Genomic DNA, 23,627 nt, shown 5'->3' on the forward strand with positions numbered 1-23,627 from the left:
TTTAGTACATGAACTTGCTTAGCTATCTGCAAGTGTTCTTTCTAAAAAAGTTTATTGTGCATTTTCCATCCTCCGTTTCGTGATATAGTAAACATGCCCACACAATTTTTTTTGACTGAAATTATTCAATGAATAACCAATTATTAACAAGAACTTGGATACCAGCACACCTAACTTCACTCACTGCAGGTAAATTCAAGTTTTCAGTCACTCTGTTTCAATACCATTTTCAGTTCTGACACCCAGTCTGGGTCATCTTCTTCAAAGTCCCTAAAAACAGATTTCAAAAAATGTTATTTTGGAAAGCAAAATACAACTTCATAAATCTTTAATTGCTTTTTTTCCCCCAAAAGAAATTACCCTGTAATTAGGATAAATTATGTTAAAACTATCAGCACAAGAAACCTACTTCCAGTACCACTTCGATAAAAGAACCAATAAATGTTCTCTATGGAATTTACAAAAGTAAGTTTCAACAAAAGCAAAGGTAAATTAATTAAGAGACTGCAAATATGTTGATAATCGACAGTCTGCAGCTGAACTGCAGCAATACAGGCCTATGTAGTCATCTCCAGGCACCACAAAAATAAACAGTGACACAAACTGAGATTCTGGGAATCTGAGAACCACCCCCAAAACATACACACATCCAAAAATCACAGCATTTTTGTTCATACATCGTAAGATATCAAATGCTACTAAATTTCCATTTCATTATGCAAGAGAGGGATGGATTTAGATGCTGAGAAAAATACTATTTTTTTCAGGGGAATGTTGTTATGGAAAAATCTCTTTGAGGAACCAAAGAAAACATAAATGCAAGGACATTATTTGGACATACGTGTCATCTTCATCAGATCTAGGTTCAAATCTCTCAGAATCTATGACAACAGCTTCATGTTCACCATCTACTTCGTCAGATGCTTCATTTTCAGCAGAAAGTGGACCTCTTAATATGTTTTCAGAAGCTTTTAAAAGATAAAAATTAAAATGTCATTAAAATAATTTTTTTAAGTTAAACTATTGAGAATATAAACAGAAAATAGTCTTTCGAATTCATCCCCAGTTTGCAGCAGATTCCAGGATAAGTTTCCTATTTTAGGTGGGAAAATAAACTGATAAGGCAACTGAAGTGTAGAGCAAGTATTTGTGACTGTGGCTGCAAACATCTACAGACTGCAGCTGCCTTCAGCTGTGGATCCAATCATTGTGCCCTTGAACCAGGGCACCACTGCCTTAGTGAGGGGGGATTTACCTGATGGGGCTACTGTGCATTTCCTGCATCTCCCTAACACACACTGCACAGCTCAGAGGGTGGGAGGACATAGCAGGCATCTGTGTTTTGTCACAGTCTCATTCAGCTGATGAGCTGGAAGTGAAAGCCCATCATGAAGAACTGTAGTGCAGATGTACAATCACTCATTAATTCTGAACTTGGCTTTTCTAAGTCCACATTTAATTTGGTAAACTTAAAAAACCCCAAAAGGTTGCCTGTTGTGATATGAACTCAAGTGAACGATCTGTATACATAGAAGCCATGTATGAAAAAAAAATTAAATAAATAAATTGCCTTTATTAATGAACGTTTTTACCCATAAAATGGGGATTTACCTGGTTTATAAATTGTGTATGTTTTAAATGCTAAGCTGACATCTGCATTGCTGAGCATGTCCATCAGGGTCTGAGGGGGTTCCTTGCTCCACTGCTTCCGTGGTTTATTTTCACTGTAGTTTATAACACCACCACCTGGGTATAAAATCATTCATTATAAAATTGCATTATCAGTATGGATGACATTCAAGATCACATTCAAGAGAAAAATGAGAAACAGGAAGAAACAGGAAGAAAAGAGTCTAGATAAACTCCATTTGTCGCACCAAGGCTCTGCAAACTCATGTGGTTCCTCTGCAAGTTTCAGGAAGCCTGAGGCTTTTTTCTCTATTTAAGCAGAACACTTAAATACATGTATTCCTCCATCCACTTCCCTTGCCCTGTGCATAACTATCATATAACATTCCTACCACACCCTAGGAATTTTCTGACTATTCATATCTTGATTATTTCCACAGCATTTATTCACATTTACCTAGAACACATATCCAGAATCACATTAAATAATTTTAACAATTGCATCAATGTAGGGCATTTTAAAATTGAAATCTTTCTCAGAAGAAACCTCATGATAAGTGTTTTAATCAAAAGCTTTCAATCAAAAGCAAAATAAGTCTCTGCTCATACTGAGATACATCATTGATAGTTCTTGTCACTGGCCTAAACCTGTATGTTAAATCACAACAAAAGTGGAGGTGTAGATGTTTTATGCTCCCAATATTATGCTGTACTTGAAAGAAAAGGTGGTTGCATTCTGCACCAAATGAATTTCTCACTGCTACCTCCACAAATGGTGCATTAAAAGGAGGATTGTAAGATAATTTCTTAGTGATGATTATAATTTCAGTGTTGCTAATGTTATCTGTCAGTTTCATCACTCTTTGTAATCCTCCTGTCACATAAAAACACAAATTCTCTTCAGCACAGTGAACTTTTCCAGTGTTCATTAATGAAATATTCTTAAATTATTTTAACCTAATTTTAAACATGCCATTGTCCTAGGGTGACTATGATACTGGTATCTTTAATCCTTTAGTTTATGTTATATATTAAGTTCTGCACCTTTAAGACTGGCTCTGAGAGCGAAGGGGGGGGGAAGAAGAAGCACACAGTTTGTGTTGAAAGAAAATATCATTCCCCCACATCCCGCTCCTGGACTGTGGTGTCTGCAGCATGGACAGACAGCGGGACAGAGCTTCTCTCTGGCTTTCAGTTAGTTTTAGCTAGCTGAGGCAGAGGAGTTCCCTGGACCTTTTTTTCTTTTTTTTTTTCCTGGATCTATTCAAACCTGCTCTGGACTAAAAAACACCCAGCCAAACCCCGGGAGCTCACACCTGTGGCCCACTGGGGCCTGGGCCTCAGCACTGGCTGGAGGGACTGATAAGAACCTGAGTGAGCCGAGCTACACCACATGAAAAGGACTTTTCTTCCTAGATTGGCCAACTCATCGAACAGTGAGAGGTTTTATTGTTTAATATTATTCAATTTCTGTTAAATAAAACAGGGTTTTTTCCACTTCTCTCCAAGGAGATTATTTTTTCCTGGACCAGTTGGGAGGAGAAGTCATTTGAATTTTTTTTTCTATGGGAAAAAAATTTAGAATTTTTTTTTCCCCATTTAGAATTTTTTCCCCATTTAGAATTTTTCTCCCAAATTTGCCCTAAACTAAGACAGCCATGTAAAGTTTTGGCTTTTAAAATCTGTGAAGAATCACTGACATTACTTGAATTAAAAGCACTTTTAGTTAGGTCTTACTTTCAGTCTCTTCAGGTGTAAAACTGGAAGAAAGCAAGGACGCATTTTCCAGGACATCCAGCACAGTATTGGATATCCTCTTTTCCCATTGCCTCCTGTGGGCATGTGACAGATCAGTACTTCCTGGAAGGACAGCAGAAGCTGATATTGTAATTGTAACAAAAAAAACCCCATGGTAACCAGCATCTAACTTGATTCTATGTCCAGACTGCCCAGGCAAAGTAGTATTAAGAACCACTTAACTAGCAGTGATGTTTGATTCTGTGGATGCAAATCTGAACTGGAAAGTGTTCCCCATACATTTAATCTATTCCAAATGTTTTCCAACTGTCATTTTTTATTACTTTGACAAGAGGATATTTCAATTTTATTATTTTTTTTTAAATTTCAGATGAGCAGGATGAATCAACGTACTTGAAGAAGCAACCGATGGCAGCATGGTTTTCTTGTCTGGAGTTACCTGAGCTAGTTTGAGCCACCTAAATAGCTGTACCACTGACCTGCAGATACCAGTACACAGAAAGAAGTGCATCAGCCTTAAAGCTGTAAAACTTACCTTCTTGATAAGATTTCCTTTGTTCCCTTGTGCCTTCACTCAAACCCTCAGCATTTTTCCTTTCTAAGGGGCTATCCTTGCTACTTTCATCTTCCTTTTGCTTTAAAAGAGTAAAGACTGTTTAAATTTTTATCCTTGCTGTCAAGGAAAACAAAGCAGTCATATTAACATGGATTAATTTTTTCAGTTTTGCTATAAAATACCTGGCCTAAAGACTGCAAGATTTGAAAACTAAACTAAATATCATGAAGCCAATTGCAACTGCACCCTACCTATTATGGCACTGCTTTTCACACTGTGTACCCATGACAGAAAACCCCAGTTTCTGAAGCTAAGCACATATGTAGTTTTTTGATATAATTTCTCATTTGAGGTGTTTTTACATTTAAGAATGCAAGAAATATAAATTATTTACATTCCCAGGGGAAACGAGATGCATCTGCAACCAAATACTAAACTTCTCAGCTTGAAAGGTCTATGATAAGAAAAAGAAAAAAAAAAAGTCCCTGGGCAACGTATTTCTTAAAAATATACTGAATATGGCTGAGTCAGGCTATGGTAATGTACCCATAGGGGACATCTTGGCTACTTTAATTCTCCCCTCCTGAAATCTCATGTGGGCCCTAAAACCTGGTGAGAATTATGTCCAGACTAGACTGTTTCCACAGCAGCCAGTTCCAAATGTGTCCCAAAGGCAAAGAAAATGGATAAACTTTTGCAGTGTCAAAATAAAAAAAAAATTTGAAAAAACAAGAGGTTGTTTGGGCTTTGTTTTGACAGGGTTATAAAAAAATCCACTTTGGAACTAAACTAAACATGGGAAGAATCAAAAAGTTTTTTCCAACCAAAGAGTGCTGGGAAACACACAGAAAAACTGAAATTTGAACACTAGTAGACTGATTTATGATTTAGCATAGGAATAATTTTCTGTAAAAACTTATCAATAATACAGAACATTCTAAATTATTAAAATACAAGTATCATATTTATACTTGAATACTTACTCTATTTTCTCTCTTATTTGAACTTCCACCAGCCATGACATTCCCTGATACATTAATGAACAGATCCAAGAGTTAACACCTTTAGCAAAGATTTTTGTAAAGTAGTATTCCAGAGGTATGACAGCATTGCCACTGAACCAAGCAGTGACAATTATGTGACAGCTTCTTCACACTTTTGACAACAGAGCTCATTCTCAACAGAGTCCTGCTATTATTCCATTCCAAATGTGCACTTATTGTGGTGTAGTTAAATTTATGAAGAAAAAAGTCCCAACATTCCCTGTATAAAAATTAATTAATGAACACTACTTCTGCACTGGGAAAGAAGGAACTGTCATATTTAAAATACATGCCACTGTTAAAAGTTTTGTTGATTCTAAAACTGAAAAGTTTATTTCCAGTGTTAAGACTTAAGACCTACAATAAGTATATTGTAGCTTTGCACTCTACTTATGTTGGAATATAATTTACATGCATTACAAGCATTTTTCCATTTAAGTTCAATAGTATTAAATTTTGAAATAATTAAAATTAAATTTGGACATATAATGCTAATGTTTTATAGCTGTATTTAAGACCTTATATCTCCTACTCATTTTGTCATTCGTTACATCAACAAAAAATGTTACTGACTTACCCTTTTGTCTTGCAGCATTGCCTTCATGTTTCTTGGTTTCCTCTAATACTTGCCCAAACTGATTTGCCATCTGAAAGGTGTATGAAGAGATGCAAGTACTGTACCATTTTAAACTTCTTCAAACTATTGCATATACTATTTGATAAAAACAACTATTTGTCACTATACTAAATCACTGTTCCAGCTAACAATATCTAATTTTATCAGCATCAAGTCAATATCCAACTTCATTTTCAAAAGAAATGCTTTTCAAAACCTGAGTTTTCTGGGAAGTGCACAACTGCATGGCCTTTAGAGTACTACCTACACACTACACTTTACAATTATACACTAACAAACTACAAATTAAAAGGATTTAGTATTTAAATGTAGATAGTATTGCTTAAATCTAGAGACAAAGAATATACTATACCTCAGAAGGCAAACAATTTTTCACAAGTTTGGTTAAGCATCCTCTTGCAAGAATAGTATTGGCTGATGGACGATTCTGGGGATTTCTCTTAAACATCTGTTTTATTAAGTAATGAAGTTCATAGGAATAGTGAGATGGAAGTGGATCATAGGACCCCTTGCATATCTTAAGGATGAGATGTTTCCAGCTATTGGCTTGAAACTGCATTAAAAACAAACTAATATTAGAGACAGAGTTTAAGCATAAGGTAAAAAGTAGCTGACATAATTAAAGGTAACTTCTACAAGTGAAAAGCAGATAGGAATTACTCCCATAAATTTATGATTATTCCCATTTTATTTTTATAGAAATCAAATTCATCAATTCATATACTTAAGATCATCCTTGTGGGTGCTTTCCAACTCAGAATATTTTGTGGTTCTCTGATTTCAAGATACAGTGTTAGCTCAATGAAAGGAAACTGCTGCTTATAAAAAACTAAGACAAAATGACTCTCAGGATCTGATTTTCCTGCAAAACAAACATACCCTGATAAGGGCTCTCATTTTACCTTTGTACCTGTATAGAGAGACAGAGGATGTAAACACGTAAGAAACATGGAAACAACACCATAAAAGACAGTGTCCCAGAAATGACAGAAAGACAGAATCATTCATCAAGGTCCCCACTGTTCCAGCAGAAGAATGGTGCTTGGACAGTGACTTGTTTAATTTGAAGAATAAGCAAAGATGTATCACTGATGCAAGCTACAAAAATGTTTATTGTTTACTACATTTTGCTGTATATAATATATACATTGTATTTATATGTATAGAATATATTTTCATTAGCAGAGATTTTTGCATGTCTTTGTCACCATGTCCTGGGATTATCTTGATCCTGTAAAATGCAATGCTCTTGTAACTGCAGGTATCTGGAACCAGCCTGGCAGCTGCTGGACTCAATATGCCCAGATCATCTCACTGATACTGATGAAAATTAACCAATTTTAAAAAAACCCAATTGTTTTCTAACAAATTTGAAAATAGATTCTTGTACAGAAGGTCCCAGTAGGTCCCAAGAACTGCTGAAACTGAAGCATACAGCGGAGCAGGCATGGGAAGGGTGGAGCAATACTCCCCTCTTTTGGAAGCAGCAGCAAGCACTTCAGTCAACTCTATAGTACAGCTAACTGCTTATTAGGTTTCAGGGAATTCCAAGACTTTTCTGATAGTCCTAAAGCTGTACTTACCGGGTGTTTTAGAGTGCACAGCTCATACAGAATACACCCCAGAGACCATATATCACTGTAGAGATAGAGAGAGATGAAAAATTTTGAGCCAGAAATTACAACTTAATATGTTGCTTAAAAGCGTGACATTTGATCTGTGCACCTAACTGAGCTGAAAAAGCTAAAATTAAATGTAAGTAACCATAAAAGACAATACAATTATGTGGAAATGTTCTTGCTTATTTCATCCTACCCTGCTGTAAAAAAAAAAAGGATGACTGTCATACAGTTGGAGTTGGCTTTTTATTCCTAGGATGTCTCTTAACTAATTTTCTCCAACAATATTTATCCTTCTGAACTTAAAAAGTTCAGAACTTAAAAAGAAAGCCTTTGTATTCTATGGTCCTGAACATCAAAGAGCAGCTACACAATCCTGATTCTGAGAGCTGGAATTCTGGCTCTGCCAAAAAGAATTCTCCTACTGAGAAAAAAATCCCATCATTTTCCACCAAAAGTGAGTACTGACATTTGCACAAGAAGCAACTGAAGCCTTTCTTGCAAGAAGAGCAGGAAACAATTTGAACTGTAAAAGGTTTCTTACCTCCCCTGGAAAATCAATCACAGTTCTTGCATAAGGACCAGAATAACTGGGCTCTGTAAATCTAAGTAATCCATTCTGTGCCATTATCCTTACAGTATCAAGACTGGCATGAAGAGGTTAAAAAATCATCCATCAACAATAATCCAGAAAACCACCCCTCAAAAAATAAGATGCAAACACATACCTGTTTGTGCACATATACACACTTACAAACATACACACAAGTATGTATGTATTTACTCTCCCAAACAAACAGAGGTCTGCACACTGTTTTTTAGACTTCTAGGACTAAAGATACTGTGCTCTCAGCTACTTAAATAAAGAGGAATTTATGTACTATAACTTTAAAAAAAAAAACCACTTAAAATTCATTAATGCTGTAAATATTCTTCAGCTCAGTATCTTCTCTGAGACAAATATGGATAAGCCACAAAGCCAGACTGAAACAGCAATAAAAAAAACCCATCCATCAGTCAGGCATTATTTGTGACCACTGAAAACACGAGTACCTTTTGTTGTTGTATGGCAGGCTTTCCCATATTTCTGGAGGTACATAATAAGGAGTTCCCACATAGGTGCAGGCGTATGACATTGGACTAATGAAAGCACAAAGAAGAAATTCCAGGTGAAAACTAATGATTTTTGAACTCTGTACTGTTTTTCAATGGTAAAATAAAACTTGACACCACTGAGATCAGCTGAGATGTCCACATACTGTGCAAGAAGGCGTGCAGATCCAAAATCTCCCAATTTGACTTTTCCACTTTGAGTGAGGAAGACATTCTGTGTTTCAAGAGCAAAGATTAACATACTTAAATATTCTTCTATGAATCATTTCAGCAGTTTGGATACACAGAAAACACAGCAATGACCACTTCTGATATTTTATCTTTGTGTCTCCTTTTACTTGCTTCTCTGAATACTTCTACCAAAAAAAATCAAAACAGAAAGGCTTTATGGGCCTAAAGCCCTAGCATCACTAGCAGAGGAAGAACAAGAACTTAGAATTGCCTTAATCTTTATGCTATATTCAAACCAAGGGCCCACTTTCTTCTGAATTTCCCTCTTTCTGATAGGGAAGAGAGAAAAAGAAAAAATGGTGAGGGAAGACATTTGCAAACCACATAATCCATACACTTTTTAATAGTTCTGTAATTATTTTAAATTATATGCAGTTTGTCACAAGCAGTTGGTGCTATCAGCAGTGTGGATATGAAGGATATAGCTATTCTTAGATTATATTTACACTCCCAGTATTACCTCATCCCATGCACTCAACAATTTCATTTACATGATATTCTTAGGCCTAAATAGAAACCACAGAACCTAGTTGTCATGGGAAATTATGAAGGAGGGAGGTTTAACTTTTGCATGCAGGAGAGTTTATTAATGGCAACAAAACTTGCTCTGTTCACCTTGGATTTTATATCCCTGTGCAGGACACGTTTATCATGGATGTACTTCACAGCCAGGCACATCTGCACAAACCAGTGAAGGATCTGAAAAAGAGCAGCCAGGAGTAGTAACAGCTCAATGCTCAATATAATGAATACTTTACTAATAGATTTTTTTAAAAAAAATAGGAGAACAAAAGGATTCAGAACATTTGGGAGTTAAAAGTAACTCCAGTATAACAGCCTCCAACCAGCATGAAAGACTGAGTTCTTCTAGATAGATTATATTTTAACATGGCAGAAGGAATGTTTATTACCTGTGTGCAAAAAGCTCTGATAATACATAGCAATAACGAAGCTGGGGAATTGCTACCTGATGCTTTAGCTGATGGTCATTTTATAAACAAGTTATCTAAAGTTACACAGTGAATTAGCAAATAGGAAAAAAATCCAAATGACCAAATAACAAACAAAACAAAACTCAAAAATAACATACTGTTTCTAAAAGGAAATGTGTTCTTTTCTAAGTACAAAAAAAAACCCCTTAAAGGTGCATATAAAATCTAAATATTCAATTAGCTGAGTTTTCTGGTCCTTTCATTTTAATGAAGGTGATGCTCTTAACTGCAGCAACAAGTAGCTTTTATTCACTACCATGTCCCTTTGAACTTTCTCCTAAGTAATTTTACAGGTTCTCTGGTAAAAGGAATTATCACATACTGAATGGGTTTAAACATTTAATTGCTACATAAAAAGCAGGCATTTATCCTCCTGGTTAACTTTATTTATTTTACCAAAGTTTACTTTTCATTTGCAGTACTCTTATTATGCTTTAAATTCTTTCTGAAGGTTGTGTAAAATTCCTCTTAATTGCATGCAAACCTGACTGGTTTTCACACTACATGAACAATTTTCAGATATAAGTAGCAATTTCTATTTTTATTCCTTTCAGTCCAATTCTTGTCTTGATCTGCTCCCAACTATAAAAAAAAAATAATGATTCTATTCTATCTGTAAGTTACTTTTTTTTCACCAAGATGTTTGCATATCTCTAATTTGGTTTAAGCAGCATGCTTCAGTTTATATGGAAAAGGATTCCCAGCCCCATTAGTTCAAAACAATGTCTTTTTTTTACCGTGTCTTCAGGGAACAAATTTCCTCCTTGGTGTTTAATCTTCTGCATTAGATCTCCATCGTCGCAATATTCCATCACTATATACAGGTGTCCATCAGCTAATTTTTTTGTAATTTAAGAACAATTAGTATTTTCATTAGCAGGATAAGTATTGATTTTTTACTGTATGTAATACTTTTTACTAGAAAGCTCCAACTACATGCTATATGTTATCTTACAATAAATATGTCTTTTATTTATAATATATACAATAAACAAAAAAAGAAAGTAATCTCCATCCCTGAGGAGTATGCAACTTCAAACAAATGAAGGAATTTAATTTTTTAGACTTACCTTCATATGATTCTTTAAAGGCAACAATATTTGGATGCTTCATTTTAGCCAAAAGAACAGCTTCCTTCCTAGAATTCTCTACACCACATGAAGACTGAAAATATAAATACACTTACTATAAATTTCACACTAACAAATTCTCACATATACACAAAAAGTGCTTCACTTTCCAAAGAAAATATATTTTTAAGAATTTTTCTTCAGTTATTTTAAGTAATTTAGAAATTTTTAAAGCCCCATCTTTTTAATCTATAGTTTATTATTCACTGAAGACTTCTTTGGGTTTTTTGGGTATTTGGTTTGGTTTTTTTTTTAATGTGAGAGAACCTTTTCCTATTTCAATTAATGCCTTTTCCTATTTTAAAAGTGCAGAACTATATAACAAAGCAGCACATGCTGACTTTGAAACAGCTGATAGTCTGCATGAACTCAATGTAAAGCTAAGTGCCCAGGTCTTAGCTAAACTTTGGCTTCAGAAAGCCAGTGCCTCACGTTTTGTGACTTTTAGCTTAGCTGAGTGCACAGAATGTAACTCAAATAGCTGATTACCAGCAGTAATGTCACTAATCTCCTCATTAGACATTGAAGATGAAATTTGCATTTTAGTCAAATCAATGGCAATTGAGCCACGAGTATCAGGAGGAACAGGGATTTCATTCTAAGCATCTTCATACCTGCTACACTTCCCAAAATCCTAAAATCTAACCATGCACTTCACTTTGTGCCAACAACATCAGCTCAAGATGTAGTTATACAGTAACCATACCAAACACCTGTCTAATAAACAAAACTCTCAGCAAAAGTCTTCAGCGTTTCAAAAATACCCTCACTCTAATACAGAATTAGGACTTTTTAGTTTTATTTTTTTTAAGTGGTGAGGTGATGTTTTTCACACTTACCATTGGAAGCCTTATTTCCTTCATTACATACTTCTGGTCACTGATTCTATGATGAACTAGGACAGCTCTGCCAAAGGATCCCTCTCCCAGTACTTTCAACACGTTGTATCCTTCCATTCTTTATAAATCCAGTACCACTACTTCAGGATTATCTTCTAAACTTTGTCATGACCTTAACACCTTTTAAAATTTTCTCTTAATATAACCTGCATGAAAAAAGACCCGAACAAAATAACAGCAAGGGGTGATAACTGTGGGTACCTTACTGCCCAGCATTACCATGACACACTTCCCTGCACTGTTACCTTGATTTTACTGATGGTGAGGCCTCCAGAAAGCACAGCTTGAAACATTATAGTGATATTTCTGCATTTTTAAATTTAAAATGCTACAACTTTTCAAAATGTCAATTATAGACTTACAACTTTGCATCTTCGTTTACCTTTGTTACCTGCACTCCTGTAGGTGGTTTCATAATACTAACTAAAACTCACAGGCATAGTTATGGAAACAACAAGCATAAAGCTTCTGGTGACAATTCTTACCTAAAACAGCATATGTTGGATCAAACTGGTAAAAGCTACTGAGCAAAGACTTCAAGAACTAGAAGATACAGAATATTTTAGTTGCAAGGGACCTACAATGGTCATGTGGTGCAACTTCCTGAGCACTCCAGGGATGACCAAAAGTTAAATTCACGTGACAATGGCATCATGGCAATGTTTCTTAAACACTAACAGGTTTAGGGCATTGACCACCTCTCTAAGGATTCTGTTCCCATGTTCAACGAGCCTCTCAGTAAATAAGAGCTTCCTAATGTCTAGTGTTAGCCTTCCCTCATGTACTTTTGCAATGTTCCCCGTTGTTCTATCACTACATTTAGATTACATCAGGGGATCACAGAATCAATGAAGCTGGAAAAGACCTCTGAGGTCATTAAATCCAGCCCATGACCTAACACCATACCAACAAGACCATGGCACTGAGTGCAGCACCCAGTTAAACACCTCCAGGGATGGTGACTCTACCACCTCTCTGAGCAGCCCATGCCAATGTCTAATGACATCTTTTGTGAAGAAAATCTTCCTGATGTCCAGCCTGCAAGTCCCAATGGCACAGCATGAGCTTGTGCCCTGTCCTCCAATACTGATCTTCATCCAAGCCCTCCCGAGAGCTCCCACAGCTGCTGGAACTCACACATTATCCCATTTCCTCCTCAAAACACATCTCATGGAGGATCTCTCATCCAGCAGGGGGATACTATCCTTTTTTCAGAACCTCGGCGCTTTTACCTTGATTTACCCGTCATTCAAGCATCCTCCGCTCACCGTGCGCACACGCGGTGCTCTAAGGGGCTGATGAGCGCTTTGCTTCCTCCGGCTCCTTTACGGGGCAGAGGTGCAGCCAAGCCCGCCCCCAGCCGCTCGGGCCCCGCCGGGGACTCACCTGGGCGGGCCGGGCCGAGCCCTGCGGACAAGCCCCGGCACGGCCCCGCCGCTGGATGCGGCTGTGGCGGATGGGAAGGGGAGGGCGCTGGCTCCGAGCCCGGGCGGCAGCGCTGGCCCCGCCCGGCCCGCGGCAAGGCGGGAGTGGCACTGCCGGGCCCAGAGAGGAACCATGGGAAACAGGGCAGGGATCTGTTTCTGGTCTTTCAAGAACAGACTAAATAGCTTCAATCTTTAAATAAAGAACAAACACAACTAAATTGATGAATTTAATAAGTATACCATAGTACATACATAAAAACTGTCACATAGTAAGTAGTGTATCAGACCTCATCTAGGATTACTTGATAATGAATAAATCTGAGTAACTAAAGAGACTAAACTTGGTTTTGTTGAAGCAGCCCTAAAACTAGATAAAACGGCTTAAATTCAGCACACACCTTATTAGCTGGCTTCAGTTTCCAAATTTAAATCTTGTCAGAATAGATAATTGCATTACTGGAGCACCTACATTACTTGGTTTTCTTAAACTAAAAGATTGCGTGTTTCTATGGAATTCACAGGAATTGCAACAAGAAAACAGTAGGTATTAGCAATATACTACTATCAACTATTAACATGAAGCATTATACCTAGTCCTTAATTGAAAATTTAATGAAACATAGTCAATATAAAGACAACAGTACTTAGTCTAGTACTAAAACCAGTTTTGTTACAATTTTGAAAAAGTAGAAACTTTAAAAGTTTATTTAGTGACTCAGGCAGTCCACAAATTTTTAGACAGCTCCTTTCTCAAAGCTGCATAAAACAAGTACCATTCAACACTCCCTAAAAAGTATCAAATTTTAACTCCCCTGTAGCAGTAGCACTACTTTTACTCTTCTATTTCAGCACTTGTTTCTTGGAGGGTGTTGCTCTGATTGTGGATAAACACAGAGGCTTTTGATTCCAAGTCTCCCAGCTGCTCATGTGAAGAGACACATGGATCTTGATCTTTAACAGCATCAGGCAGCTTGCCCATCTTCTCCCGAATGCGTTGAGAATATCGCAAAGGAGTTATGATTTTCAGATCTTTAGCACTGCAGTCATTTGCCTCAGGATGCATCTTCACACTTATGAAAAGAAAAAAAAACAAACCAAAACCACTAAACATAGGCATACAAGTTCTCTGCAGCAGCCAGCTGAAACAGGAAACCAAGATTCCTGTTCAACTTTTTCCCATTCCCATAGCCAAAGGAAGCAGGTCCCTTCCCATTTATTCAGTTAAAACCAGATGTACAACTTTTCTTGGGCAAAATGTTTTAACCCAGAAAATTTCCTAAAAAGAGTTCCCAAAGATTCTTTCCCACTCCATCAGGGTAAACTGTTCTTCCTGCTGCAAGGGACAGTGGACAGCTGCCAGGACTCAATTCCATCTGATGTCAAAGCTGAGCACGACTTCCCTAAGTCTACTGTCTTAGAAGAAAACTTATGGGAAAAAAAAAATTAAGTATTGGCTGGTTTGTACTAAGGTTACTACCCAGGTTTTTGCCTCAAGATACAATTAAAATAATTTTTAAAGGCCAGTTACATCTTGCTCACTAATTCTGTGTTACATCACATACAACCTTATCTACAGTTGAAAAGGGGAGATCTGGAGACATCTTTCTCTTTGCCTAGCTCAGCGTAGAACTGCTACTGCCGTATCGGCAGGGAGGATTCCATGGGAGGGAATCCTAAATCTGGAATACAGGTTTCTGCCATAAAAGTCTGGTTACTCCGCAGTGAACCATTCAAAAAGCAAAACAGTTTGAGTAAAGCTTTCTTAAAAATACTTCCTTCTGAATGAAGGGGAAGCAATCCTGAAATGTGGTTATTGAAAGCTTTTAACTAAGTATTCAAAATTGCAGTACCTCTCTGTTTCAACAGGACACAAACAGCTACTCTAGAAACTACAGACTTTCCATGGTTACCTGAAGCAATCTTACCTTTCCAAATATGGTGTGGTAGGAGGGTTGTATTTCATTGAATAAGATGTGTCATTCTCCTTCTCAGGAGAATTAATTGCTTGAGCTGTATTTTTTATCCCATCCTCATTCTGTTCTCTTTCACATTTTCCTTTCTTTTTTGCTCGTTCTTTAGCCTTGTGCTTTTTATTCTTTTTTGGCAAGATCTCTCCTCTTGGTTTTAATTCTAAATCAATTTCTTCTTTTTTGTTTGTCTCTGCCATCTTATTATCACTCTCTTCTTTTTGGTTATCATCAGGGCAGACATCTTTGAAGTTTTCCTGAACTGGCTCTACAGGCAAATTTGGTTCCTTGATGTCTTCCACTACCTCTTGTAAATTAGCTTCCGTCACAGTTCCCCCTAAAAATGAAGCATTGAAGAAAGTACACCTGCCATTAGTTACAACTAAAGAGAATGATTTTAGAGAGATAACTTTTATTTTCATGTAAAACTGTAAGATTTCAGGTAAGTATGTTGTGGCTCAGACTTCAATGCAATTTAAATTCCTGATAATTTTAGCCACCTTCAAGAATCTGCAACCTGAAAGCTCAGGCTAGGTACACATCCTGAGAAATCATTCTCTTCCTTTTCAGATGCTGCAGCTCTCAAGTATTTCAGACACTTTCTGGGTTCAGATACTTGTCAAGGTTATGTTACATTTAAGGGAAGTATTTATGGCTACTTTACTTCCAAAATTAGAATATTTACAACCTTTAATTGACACTATGCCATAACACAGCCAGGTTTCTAATAGTGAAGGAGTTTGTGTCAGAGGCACTGATTTTTAGCTCCCAAGAGTATTTTTATTTACTCTTTGATTATCAGGATGAAATAGCTGGGTAACAGAGCTTTGATAAAGTAACAAGTTTGAATACAAGAGCATCTCCAATCATTTTAACATGCCCACTGCTGAAAAGGATTTGTTTAGCCAAGATTGTTTTCAAAGAAAATTGAGTATAAAATGATCACAAAAAATTTTCCAAGAATTAAAATTTTATGTCAGTACAAATAGTTTGAACAGCTTGTGTTGCCTGTCAAGTCAGACATATAACTAGAACAGAGTACTCAGACTTACCACTGTCAGAGTTTAAAAGATCTTCCATATTTTTGATTGTATCTATTAATGTGTGTCGTAATTCCTCTCTAGGCTGAAAAAAAGTTGTACTGTTTTAGAAAAACAATTCCAAAATCAATTATCATCTCAGTTAATTTGATTGGTATAATAGTTACATGGAAAGTAGAGCAGGCCACATGATGTTCATATTACAATCATCTATTTAATGCTGTTCAGACTTAGAACAAAAGTGAATCCTGTATTTTCAGTATTTGGTGTGCTAAAGATATGTTTGATGCCCTGAAGTCTTGCTGATACTAAAGGACAGCAATGAAGCCCATTGGTAAGTGTAAAATTAAGTTCTATTTTGGATTTCTAGTGGCACTAGAAAACTCAGTCCTTAATTCCTTCTAGGCAGAACATCATATAGTAATTTGATGATCCTACACATTTCTTCAAAGTAATACCTACAGTGGTTACAGAGCAAACCAAATTGTCTGGTAGGTCATGTGGCTCTCTTCCTACTATAAAGGTACTTAATAAAATCAGAAGCAGTTATATTTTACATGCCATACTTTCATGCCTTTCTAATTATTAATCTCAAATTTTAAGCAAAGTTGCTTACCATTGCTCCTGCCAAAATGGCCTTCTCATAGACAGCAATAAGCTTTCCGAGATGGCCCATCCGCTCAAGACGCATACAGCAGATCCAGTATTTTGCAAGCTTTTTAACCCCAGGAATGCTCTGTATCAGATCTTCCAACATGGCACGTACTTCATCACTTTGATGTCCCTGAAGTCAGCACAAAAGTAGAGATTTAAATGCATTTGACACACTGAGCTTCCGTAGTTTTGCTGCTTTTGAACTAGAAAGCAAGGTTTGTTTTTTTCTTTGCCAGAATTGTTATTCACCTGTTCTTCAAAATTAGAATTATTTATACAATTATTGTAAGTAGAAGGCACATAGTAAGATGTAGAGGCACCTTCTGAATTACTGGAAACAGACTTTTTCAGAAGTACAGACAAGTTTCTGCAAATGCAAACTTGTTTTAGGTTAATTCCTTCTAGCTACTCTCATTACGTTACTGTTCAATTACTATTATTACCATTATTGCTATACTTACTTAGTAGCTCAGTGAGTTAGTAAAGGTTAATTTCTTCAGCTATTGGCAAAAGCTATGATATTGCTCAATTTGGGGAACAATTAGTCCCCTCCATCTGACTCACATGGATCAAACATGCTCAGAGGATTTTTGTGTTGTCAGGACCTACATGATCAGAACTCAGCAGGCAGGGGTCCAAGTACCTGTTGTGTTAACTGGAGGCATTCACTCAGAGTCTTGTTGACCTTTTCTTTATCAGCAGCAGATAACTCCTGTTCTTTACTTTTAGACTGGGGTCCCAGAAGTGCATGTAGAGGAGGTTGTCTCATCACTTTTCCTCTAGATGCCCTCCATTCTTCCAAGCGAGCTCTGCATTAGGAATATTATCAGCTGAAGTGACAGATGTTTTATCGGTTTTTTCACATTGACTGACACTAATTAGGTTAAGTCATGCTAAGATATACTTTCCAGGTAGTCTGAGTCTTCTTCCTTTAATTCCAAGAGGAATAAAGCTGCCTTTTAGATGTGCATGGAAATTTCAGAACTATGCATATTACTGTCTGCTTTAGGTATCTACCAGGTAAAAACACTTCAGTCTCTTCCCTTCCAGCTGCAACAAAAGACTTGGGTTACAGACCCTTGTTTTCAAAGGAAGGCAAAAAAATGCTTCTGAATTGTTCACCTTTGTCACCTTTTCTCCCCAGTCCCACTTAAAACCACAAAGCTAGAAACTAATGTCTTAAGACTAAGTGTGGAGACCAGCCTAAAACAACCCTATCACACAATTTATGAAATCCGAAACTGATGTGAAATGCAATTCAGTTTTAATGTTTTATTTGAACCCCACCCCCTAGACCATCAATTTTTAGTAAATGTGACTTACTACAAGGAGCTCTATATGCAGTATAAAATGACTTTTAGACTGTGAATAATTTTCCCACCCATTGTCTATGCAGCACTCACCAAATTGAAAAATGTCATTGACAAGTTCTCTCCTTCAGTCTGTAAAGATGCTCCTGCCTATCATTTTTTTAAACTGTGATATTCACATGAAATTAATTTACAGGAATATATGTCATCCTTAAGGCTGTTACAACACTTAGACAAAAAAAACCACAAAAATCAGCTACAGCAACATCTATTTTTTAACTGCATGGGAAAAGTTATAATCCTGGAGAGCTCCTGCAATTGAATCCTGATTTCTCAGTCTAAGCCTAAAGTTTTAGTCTGCTGTCCTTGGGCATCAAGTCCAAACACTTAGTTCTTTGTTTTTCAGAGTCTATACAGCAACATACAGATCAAACTAGATGTTCTTGGGAAAAAGGCCTGAATAACTTCCAAGAGGTAAGCTTCAACAGTAATTTAGTTACCTTCTCACTTCTGCTGACTCTTTTGGCAGAATAGATTTTCTGTTGCCATCTGTTTTAGAATTCTGTCCTGATTTTGTACCAGGAGCAACAAAAGTTGATTTTGCTGGAGCTTCTGGTCTTGCATCTTCACAAAAATCTGCACGCTTCTTCACACCCCACACTTTGCGATCAGGATTGCTAGAAGCAGCCTTCAGTGGCTGTGGTGCCCCACCACCAACCACTTTTGGGACTGTTACTTTCTTTGGTGGCACAGTAAACGTCAGCTGTTTCTTCAAACCAGACTGAGTAGCAGCTTTATCAGATGGTTTGCTGTGAAATGGCAGGACATCATTTGATTTTACAGACTTAGGGTTGTTTGTGACTTTGATGGTCTTCAGAACTGCATTACAGCTTTTTGTGGACGAAGAATTTGCTGCTTGTTTGGTGGCAGAAGGAATAAGCTTCTTGTCTGGCAAAGAACTCTTTTCCCCCTCAGTTTTTTCTGCTTTCCAGAAAGAATTTATCTTGGATTGGATAACTCTGCCACGATATCTGCCAAGAGCTGGTTTCTTTGGTACACTGATGCTTGCATTTTGTTTTTCTGCTGTCAAATGCCTCTCTTTGATTCTTTTTATTTCCAAGATGGCTTTGCTAAGTGATACATGCTGAGATTTTATATCAATGACTTTATTCTTTGGAGCTTGATTCTCAAGATTACAGTTTGTCCCTGATACATAACTTGCCAGTGGGATTGTAGAATTTAAATTTACTTTTTTTTCTGAGTTTAAAATTGATTGGTCCCATGACACTTGATCAGCATTCTCTTTATTTTCCTGAAATCAAAAGCATATTCATGGAAATGTTAGAAGTATGCTCATGCTGCATGTGACTTGTTTCCAAAGAGGCGTCCAATGATTTACCCGGCTAAAGTGCTTAAGAGTAAAAGGCTTAAAGGTGCCTATGGAAGTAATGTATAAATATTGAGTAGATTATTAGTCAACTATTACTGCAGTATCCACAACAAAATCAAATAAAAATGGCTTAAATTTTGCCTTGGAAGTACAAAATAAAACTCTGAAAGTAACTGTTGGCTTTAAACTGCCCAAATTATCTCCTTGGAAGATTTATAAAGTAGAAACTTGCTTTATATAAAACTTATTTATTTTTATAAAACTTATTTATATTTATACAGGCTGTATAAACTCAAGAGCAATATCTCTGTTTGCATATCTCATAACTTAGAGGCAGCACCATTCCTCCACTTAGTGTGAATAGTCTACTAACACAAGGCAGTGAGTAAAGGACACTCGAAGATGTCACCAGAAGAGAATTTTTCTTACTGTTGAGATGTAGGATGCTGCAAGTTGAGAATAGTTACATCACTTTTGCATGGCTTTACTGAAACTCTCAGCCATATGTTCTCAGCATAACCCCCCGTGATAAATGGAATGTAGTCTTTTCCTCCAAAAAAAGTTGCTCTACAGCACCTAATTGAGCACTGTCCAAGCAGCAGCTTTTGGAAGAGTGAAATATACAAAAGCAGGAAAAAAAGTGTGAATGACACATGGAAGTCTGCAGGAGCAGACTTTAAGGAAGATGCCTGAAAGAAAACTCATTTCCTGGTCTGTCATTGAGGCTTAGTAGTTAGATTTGACAAAGCCTGCATAACAAGAGCTTGAATGCAAGTACTGTTTTTTCAGTAAACTATGTGCTCAACTTTAAATCACATAAGATACAGAAAAATAGATGTCCCTGCAGGAAATTTGTAAAAAAACCACTTGTTCTCACTTTGGTAATTTTTCTCCTCAACATTCAGCTTTGAAGTCTTAAGTTTTTTGTTTTTTCTCCTCAAATAATCCCACATCTCAAATCTTCTGAAACCCAAACTCTAAACTGTCTAACATGAACACAGGTCTTATGTCTATTTTTTCCTCACCTCACCCTGAGAACAGATCTGCAGAAGAATCTCTGTTTTGCTATTTCTAAGCAGCACAACCATTTTTGCATCTTAATTCCAGGAAAATTACATTAAATTATACAGGGAACACAGTCCCTTAAACTCTGATTAGGTACTGGCATCTACTTCTGATTACATTAGTTTTTCCAGCACACCACTAAAAAAATATATACACTCAACAGTTCATTTTGTTAATGGTTTGGCTTTCTTTCAAATAATAGTAAACTTTTTTACTGTGACAAAAGACCTTACTCAGATTTCAAATAACTTCCGCAAAGACTCAAAAATGTATCAAAAACCCCTCTGAGATTCTTGAGAAATATTGTTAAAATTTAAGCATTATTTCAGCAATAATGGTATCCTCTTTAACACTCTCTCCTGTTGGGTACAAACTGAATATCAACATGATCCATTTCCTACTGTAATATGACAGCTTTCCAAAAAGTATATAATAAGCAGTGACTAAATAAAATTCTAACAAACCACACCTCTGCACCTGCAAACTTCTCATGCTCTAGAAGTCATACAACATAAATAGATTTAAGTAAGTGGAGTGTTGTAACCATAGAAACAGTGCCATCAGTATTTAAGTATCAGTCAAAAACTTACCATTTCTGGTTTGGGAGATGTTGAGAGCTGTAACTTATCTTGCAGTTTACTGGTAGTTGCTCTCCTAGTTCTGCTACTGCTTAATAAGAAAAAGACATCTTAAATCGTTCAACAAAGTAATGTATTTTTAGAGTATGTTCACTTGTTTCAGTTGGCAGTCTGCAGAATGTACTCATACTGAAGCATTTCTGTTTAGCTTGCACTATTCCTCCAGCAAAAACAAATGGTTAAGCAACTCCTAATCAGAACCCAGGCTGTAAAACTTCCCTTCTTACACCACAAAGAGCTAACAAATTGGAATTTACACTGCAGGTGTAATTTCTCATGCTTAAGAATGAGTACCAACTTGTCTAGTCTGATGCATCTGCTACAGAAGTTTCTAAATACTGCAGTTGAGTGGAAAGGGGGAGCACAAGAAGCTGAAGCTCAGCTACTGCAATCATGAGAGCCCAGGCCATCTGAGGCAAGTGTGAACAAGGACATGTAGTTCCTACCACACTGACAAGGTTCCAAAACCTTCAGTCAGGCACCAGAGCTGGCATCAGACTACCCAGAAAGTTACAAAACCACCAAGTTTCTCTCCTAGCAACTATGAAAATGTATTGACAACTCAGAAAACCATCTCAATTTAAAGTTGCAAATCCAAATTTTCCCTCGGGTGCTTTGTGATGTGTTATATAAGAGACCTGGCAGTACTATATGTGACTCAAAATGAACATTCTAGTTAGCAAGTGGTATCATTGCATCAGAGGAACTTAGAAAAGACAGCTGAGATAAAAATGAAGGAACATTAGTGAGTATGAAAATAAGAGTATGTAAGCCATAGCAGAAATACTACCTGATGGATGTCTGGTCTTCTTGAATGGGCACACCAGAAGTCCTCTTTCTTGATAAATATTCTTTGACTTTCTGTTGTCTTTGTTCTAGAAAATTTTAAGACAGGCTTGTTACATTTTCAGCTAAAATATGAACATTACACTTCCTTAGTCAAGAAGGAAATGCAGCTAGAAAAGCATCACGACATTATAAAATATAGACACTATGGATTACAAAATGTTTTCACATCTCAATGTCTTACACATTCTCACATTTCTTGAGAAAGTAAATATTCAAGAGATGGTTGAATGTAACTTCACAGCTAGATAAAATGGCTGGTTTGCTGTATTAAGCTAAAAGAAACAGAATTTTTTAACATGAAGAAGTCAGGCTTGCTGTTACCTTCTGTGTGCCTGTCCAATATTTCACATAGTTACTGTTGGTTCAGTAATCACACTTTTCATTTGTGGCAGCAGCAAGTACATCACACATGAAAAGCACCATGCATGTGAAACCAGCTGAACATCAGTAAAACATTTTCCTTCTCTTGCACCGTCACTCAGAGATTTGAGCAAGTATTAATTCTACTAGGAGTGCCAATACCATCATAAGTAATCATGGAAAGGCCCTAGGAACAGCTGTCACTGTCCCTCCAGGGGATAGTAACTCCACCATCTCCCTGGACAGCCGAGTCTCATATCTAAACACCCCTTCCGTCAATAAATTCCTCCGGATGCCCAAGCTAAACCTCCCCTAGCGCAGCTTCAGACCGTGTCCTCTTGTCCTGTCACTGGTTGCCTGGGAGAAGAGGCCGGTCCCACCTGGCTCCGCCCTCCTTCCAGGCTGTTGTAGGGAGCGATGAAGATCTCTCCTGAGCCTCCTGTTCTCCAGGCTAAACACCCCCAGCTCCCTCAGCCGCTCCTTGCACAGGGCTTGTGCTCCAGACCCTTCCACAGCTCCTTGCCCTTCTCTGGACAAAGTGTCCAGAAGGCACTGTCCATCCCCTGCTTCTGAAGGAGCTACCACAGCTCATTCAGCAGCGAGCTCGAAGTGCATCCCAGAGCTTCCCAGCACCTTCTGCTTCAAGCACGGCTCTCACCGCCCCTCGCACAAACCGCAAAGCCGCACCAAAGCGACTCCCTCATTTTAACTTTCAGAAACCAAACCGGTCAGAAAGTAAATAAGCACAAGAGCGCGGGTCCAGGTCAGCGCCGCGCTTGCTGATTTCAAGAGGATGCTTTTAACACCAGGGCATCCCGCTTGTCACTAGGAGAGGCTTCCAGCCCAGGAGTCCTACCTGGGGCCGGGGATAGGATGGGGTGGGGCCCGTGCCGGCCCCAGCCCTGCCAAAGGAGGGTGAAGTCTCGTACGCCCGCTCGGAAGCTCTGAGACCACAACAGCGAACACTGCTACCAAGACCTGCCTGGTCTCCGACCTCGCCTGGAGCGCCTGCCCTCCCCTCCCACTTTGCGGAGAGACCGACCGGCTCCTCTCTCGCACCGGCTCTCCTGCACCCGCCGCGGAGACGCGCGAGCCTGCAACGGCGCCCGGTAACGCTCAGCCCCGCGCGGGCAGGCGAGCGGGCGGCCCGTGGCGGGGAGCGGCAAGGCCCCTCGGTGCCCGGCTATCCCTGTCCCCGGTGTCCCGGCCTTACCGCGGAATGCGGGCTCGGACCTGCGGCTAGCCGCGAGCTGCGGGACCGCGCGCGCCGCCATGCCCGCCGCGCCACGAGCGTTTGAACCGCGCGGCGCCGCCCCGATT

General features: G+C 38.0%; 2 protein-coding genes across 7 annotated transcripts; both read right to left on the reverse strand.

Annotated features, from left to right (window-relative positions):
- Nucleotides 1-33: 33 nt before the first annotated feature.
- Nucleotides 34-13,093, reverse strand: NEK3 (NIMA related kinase 3). Of its 5 annotated transcripts, none has more exons than XM_015635968.3 (16): nt 12,994-13,093; nt 11,548-11,753; nt 10,649-10,742; nt 10,316-10,413; nt 9,202-9,285; nt 8,502-8,569; nt 8,296-8,382; nt 7,207-7,261; nt 5,976-6,176; nt 5,564-5,633; nt 4,927-4,970; nt 3,923-4,022; nt 3,367-3,489; nt 1,612-1,746; nt 842-968; nt 34-270 (listed from the first exon to the last, which is right to left on the reverse strand). In XM_015635968.3, exons 2-16 carry the CDS (start codon nt 11,662-11,664, stop codon nt 204-206), a joined length of 1,470 nt encoding a protein of 489 aa, XP_015491454.1. In that variant the 5' UTR covers nt 11,665-11,753; nt 12,994-13,093; the 3' UTR covers nt 34-203. The 5 variants fall into 5 exon arrangements, with proteins under 5 accessions (XP_015491454.1, XP_015491469.1, XP_015491446.1 ...); XM_015635983.3 differs by lacking the exon at nt 12,994-13,093 and adding an exon at nt 12,850-12,981; XM_015635960.3 differs by lacking the exon at nt 12,994-13,093 and adding an exon at nt 12,840-12,981.
- Nucleotides 13,094-13,248: 155 nt separating this feature from the next.
- On the reverse strand, nt 13,249-23,625 carry CKAP2 (cytoskeleton associated protein 2). 2 transcript variants are annotated; one of them, XM_015647954.1, is made up of 9 exons: nt 23,521-23,625; nt 21,889-21,973; nt 21,051-21,126; nt 18,506-19,317; nt 17,339-17,504; nt 16,658-16,825; nt 16,054-16,126; nt 14,960-15,338; nt 13,249-14,104 (listed from the first exon to the last, which is right to left on the reverse strand). In XM_015647954.1, exons 1-9 carry the CDS (start codon nt 23,579-23,581, stop codon nt 13,867-13,869), a joined length of 2,058 nt encoding a protein of 685 aa, XP_015503440.1. In that variant the 5' UTR covers nt 23,582-23,625; the 3' UTR covers nt 13,249-13,866. The 2 variants fall into 2 exon arrangements, with proteins under 2 accessions (XP_015503440.1, XP_015503433.1); XM_015647947.1 differs by having other exon boundaries at nt 21,051-21,129.
- Between the last annotated feature and the right edge of the window lie 2 nt (nt 23,626-23,627).

Source organism: Parus major, chromosome 1 (assembly GCF_001522545.3).
Source record: "Parus major isolate Abel chromosome 1, Parus_major1.1, whole genome shotgun sequence".
Lineage (NCBI taxonomy): Eukaryota > Metazoa > Chordata > Aves > Passeriformes > Paridae > Parus > Parus major.

Excerpts from the sequence above, each read along its gene's own strand:
- CKAP2 (XM_015647947.1), bottom strand. The coding sequence starts at position 23,581 with ATGGCGGCGCGCGCGGTCCCGCAGCTCGCGGCTAGCCGCAGGTCCGAG. Across the intron at positions 21,974-23,520 it reads GTCCGAGCCCGCATTCCGCG|AACAAAGACAACAGAAAGTC; the intron begins GTAAGGCCGGGA and ends AAAATTTTCTAG. Across the intron at positions 17,505-18,505 it reads GAGTCAGCAGAAGTGAGAAG|AGCTCGCTTGGAAGAATGGA; the intron begins GTAACTAAATTA and ends TTCCTAATGCAG.
- NEK3 (XM_015635968.3), bottom strand. The coding sequence starts at position 11,664 with ATGGAAGGATACAACGTGTTGAAAGTACTGGGAGAGGGATCCTTTGGC. Across the intron at positions 7,262-8,295 it reads CTGCCATACAACAACAAAAG|TGATATATGGTCTCTGGGGT; the intron begins GTACTCGTGTTT and ends CTATCTCTACAG. Across the intron at positions 3,490-3,922 it reads AAGGAAATCTTATCAAGAAG|GAAGTACTGATCTGTCACAT; the intron begins GTAAGTTTTACA and ends CTGTCCTTCCAG.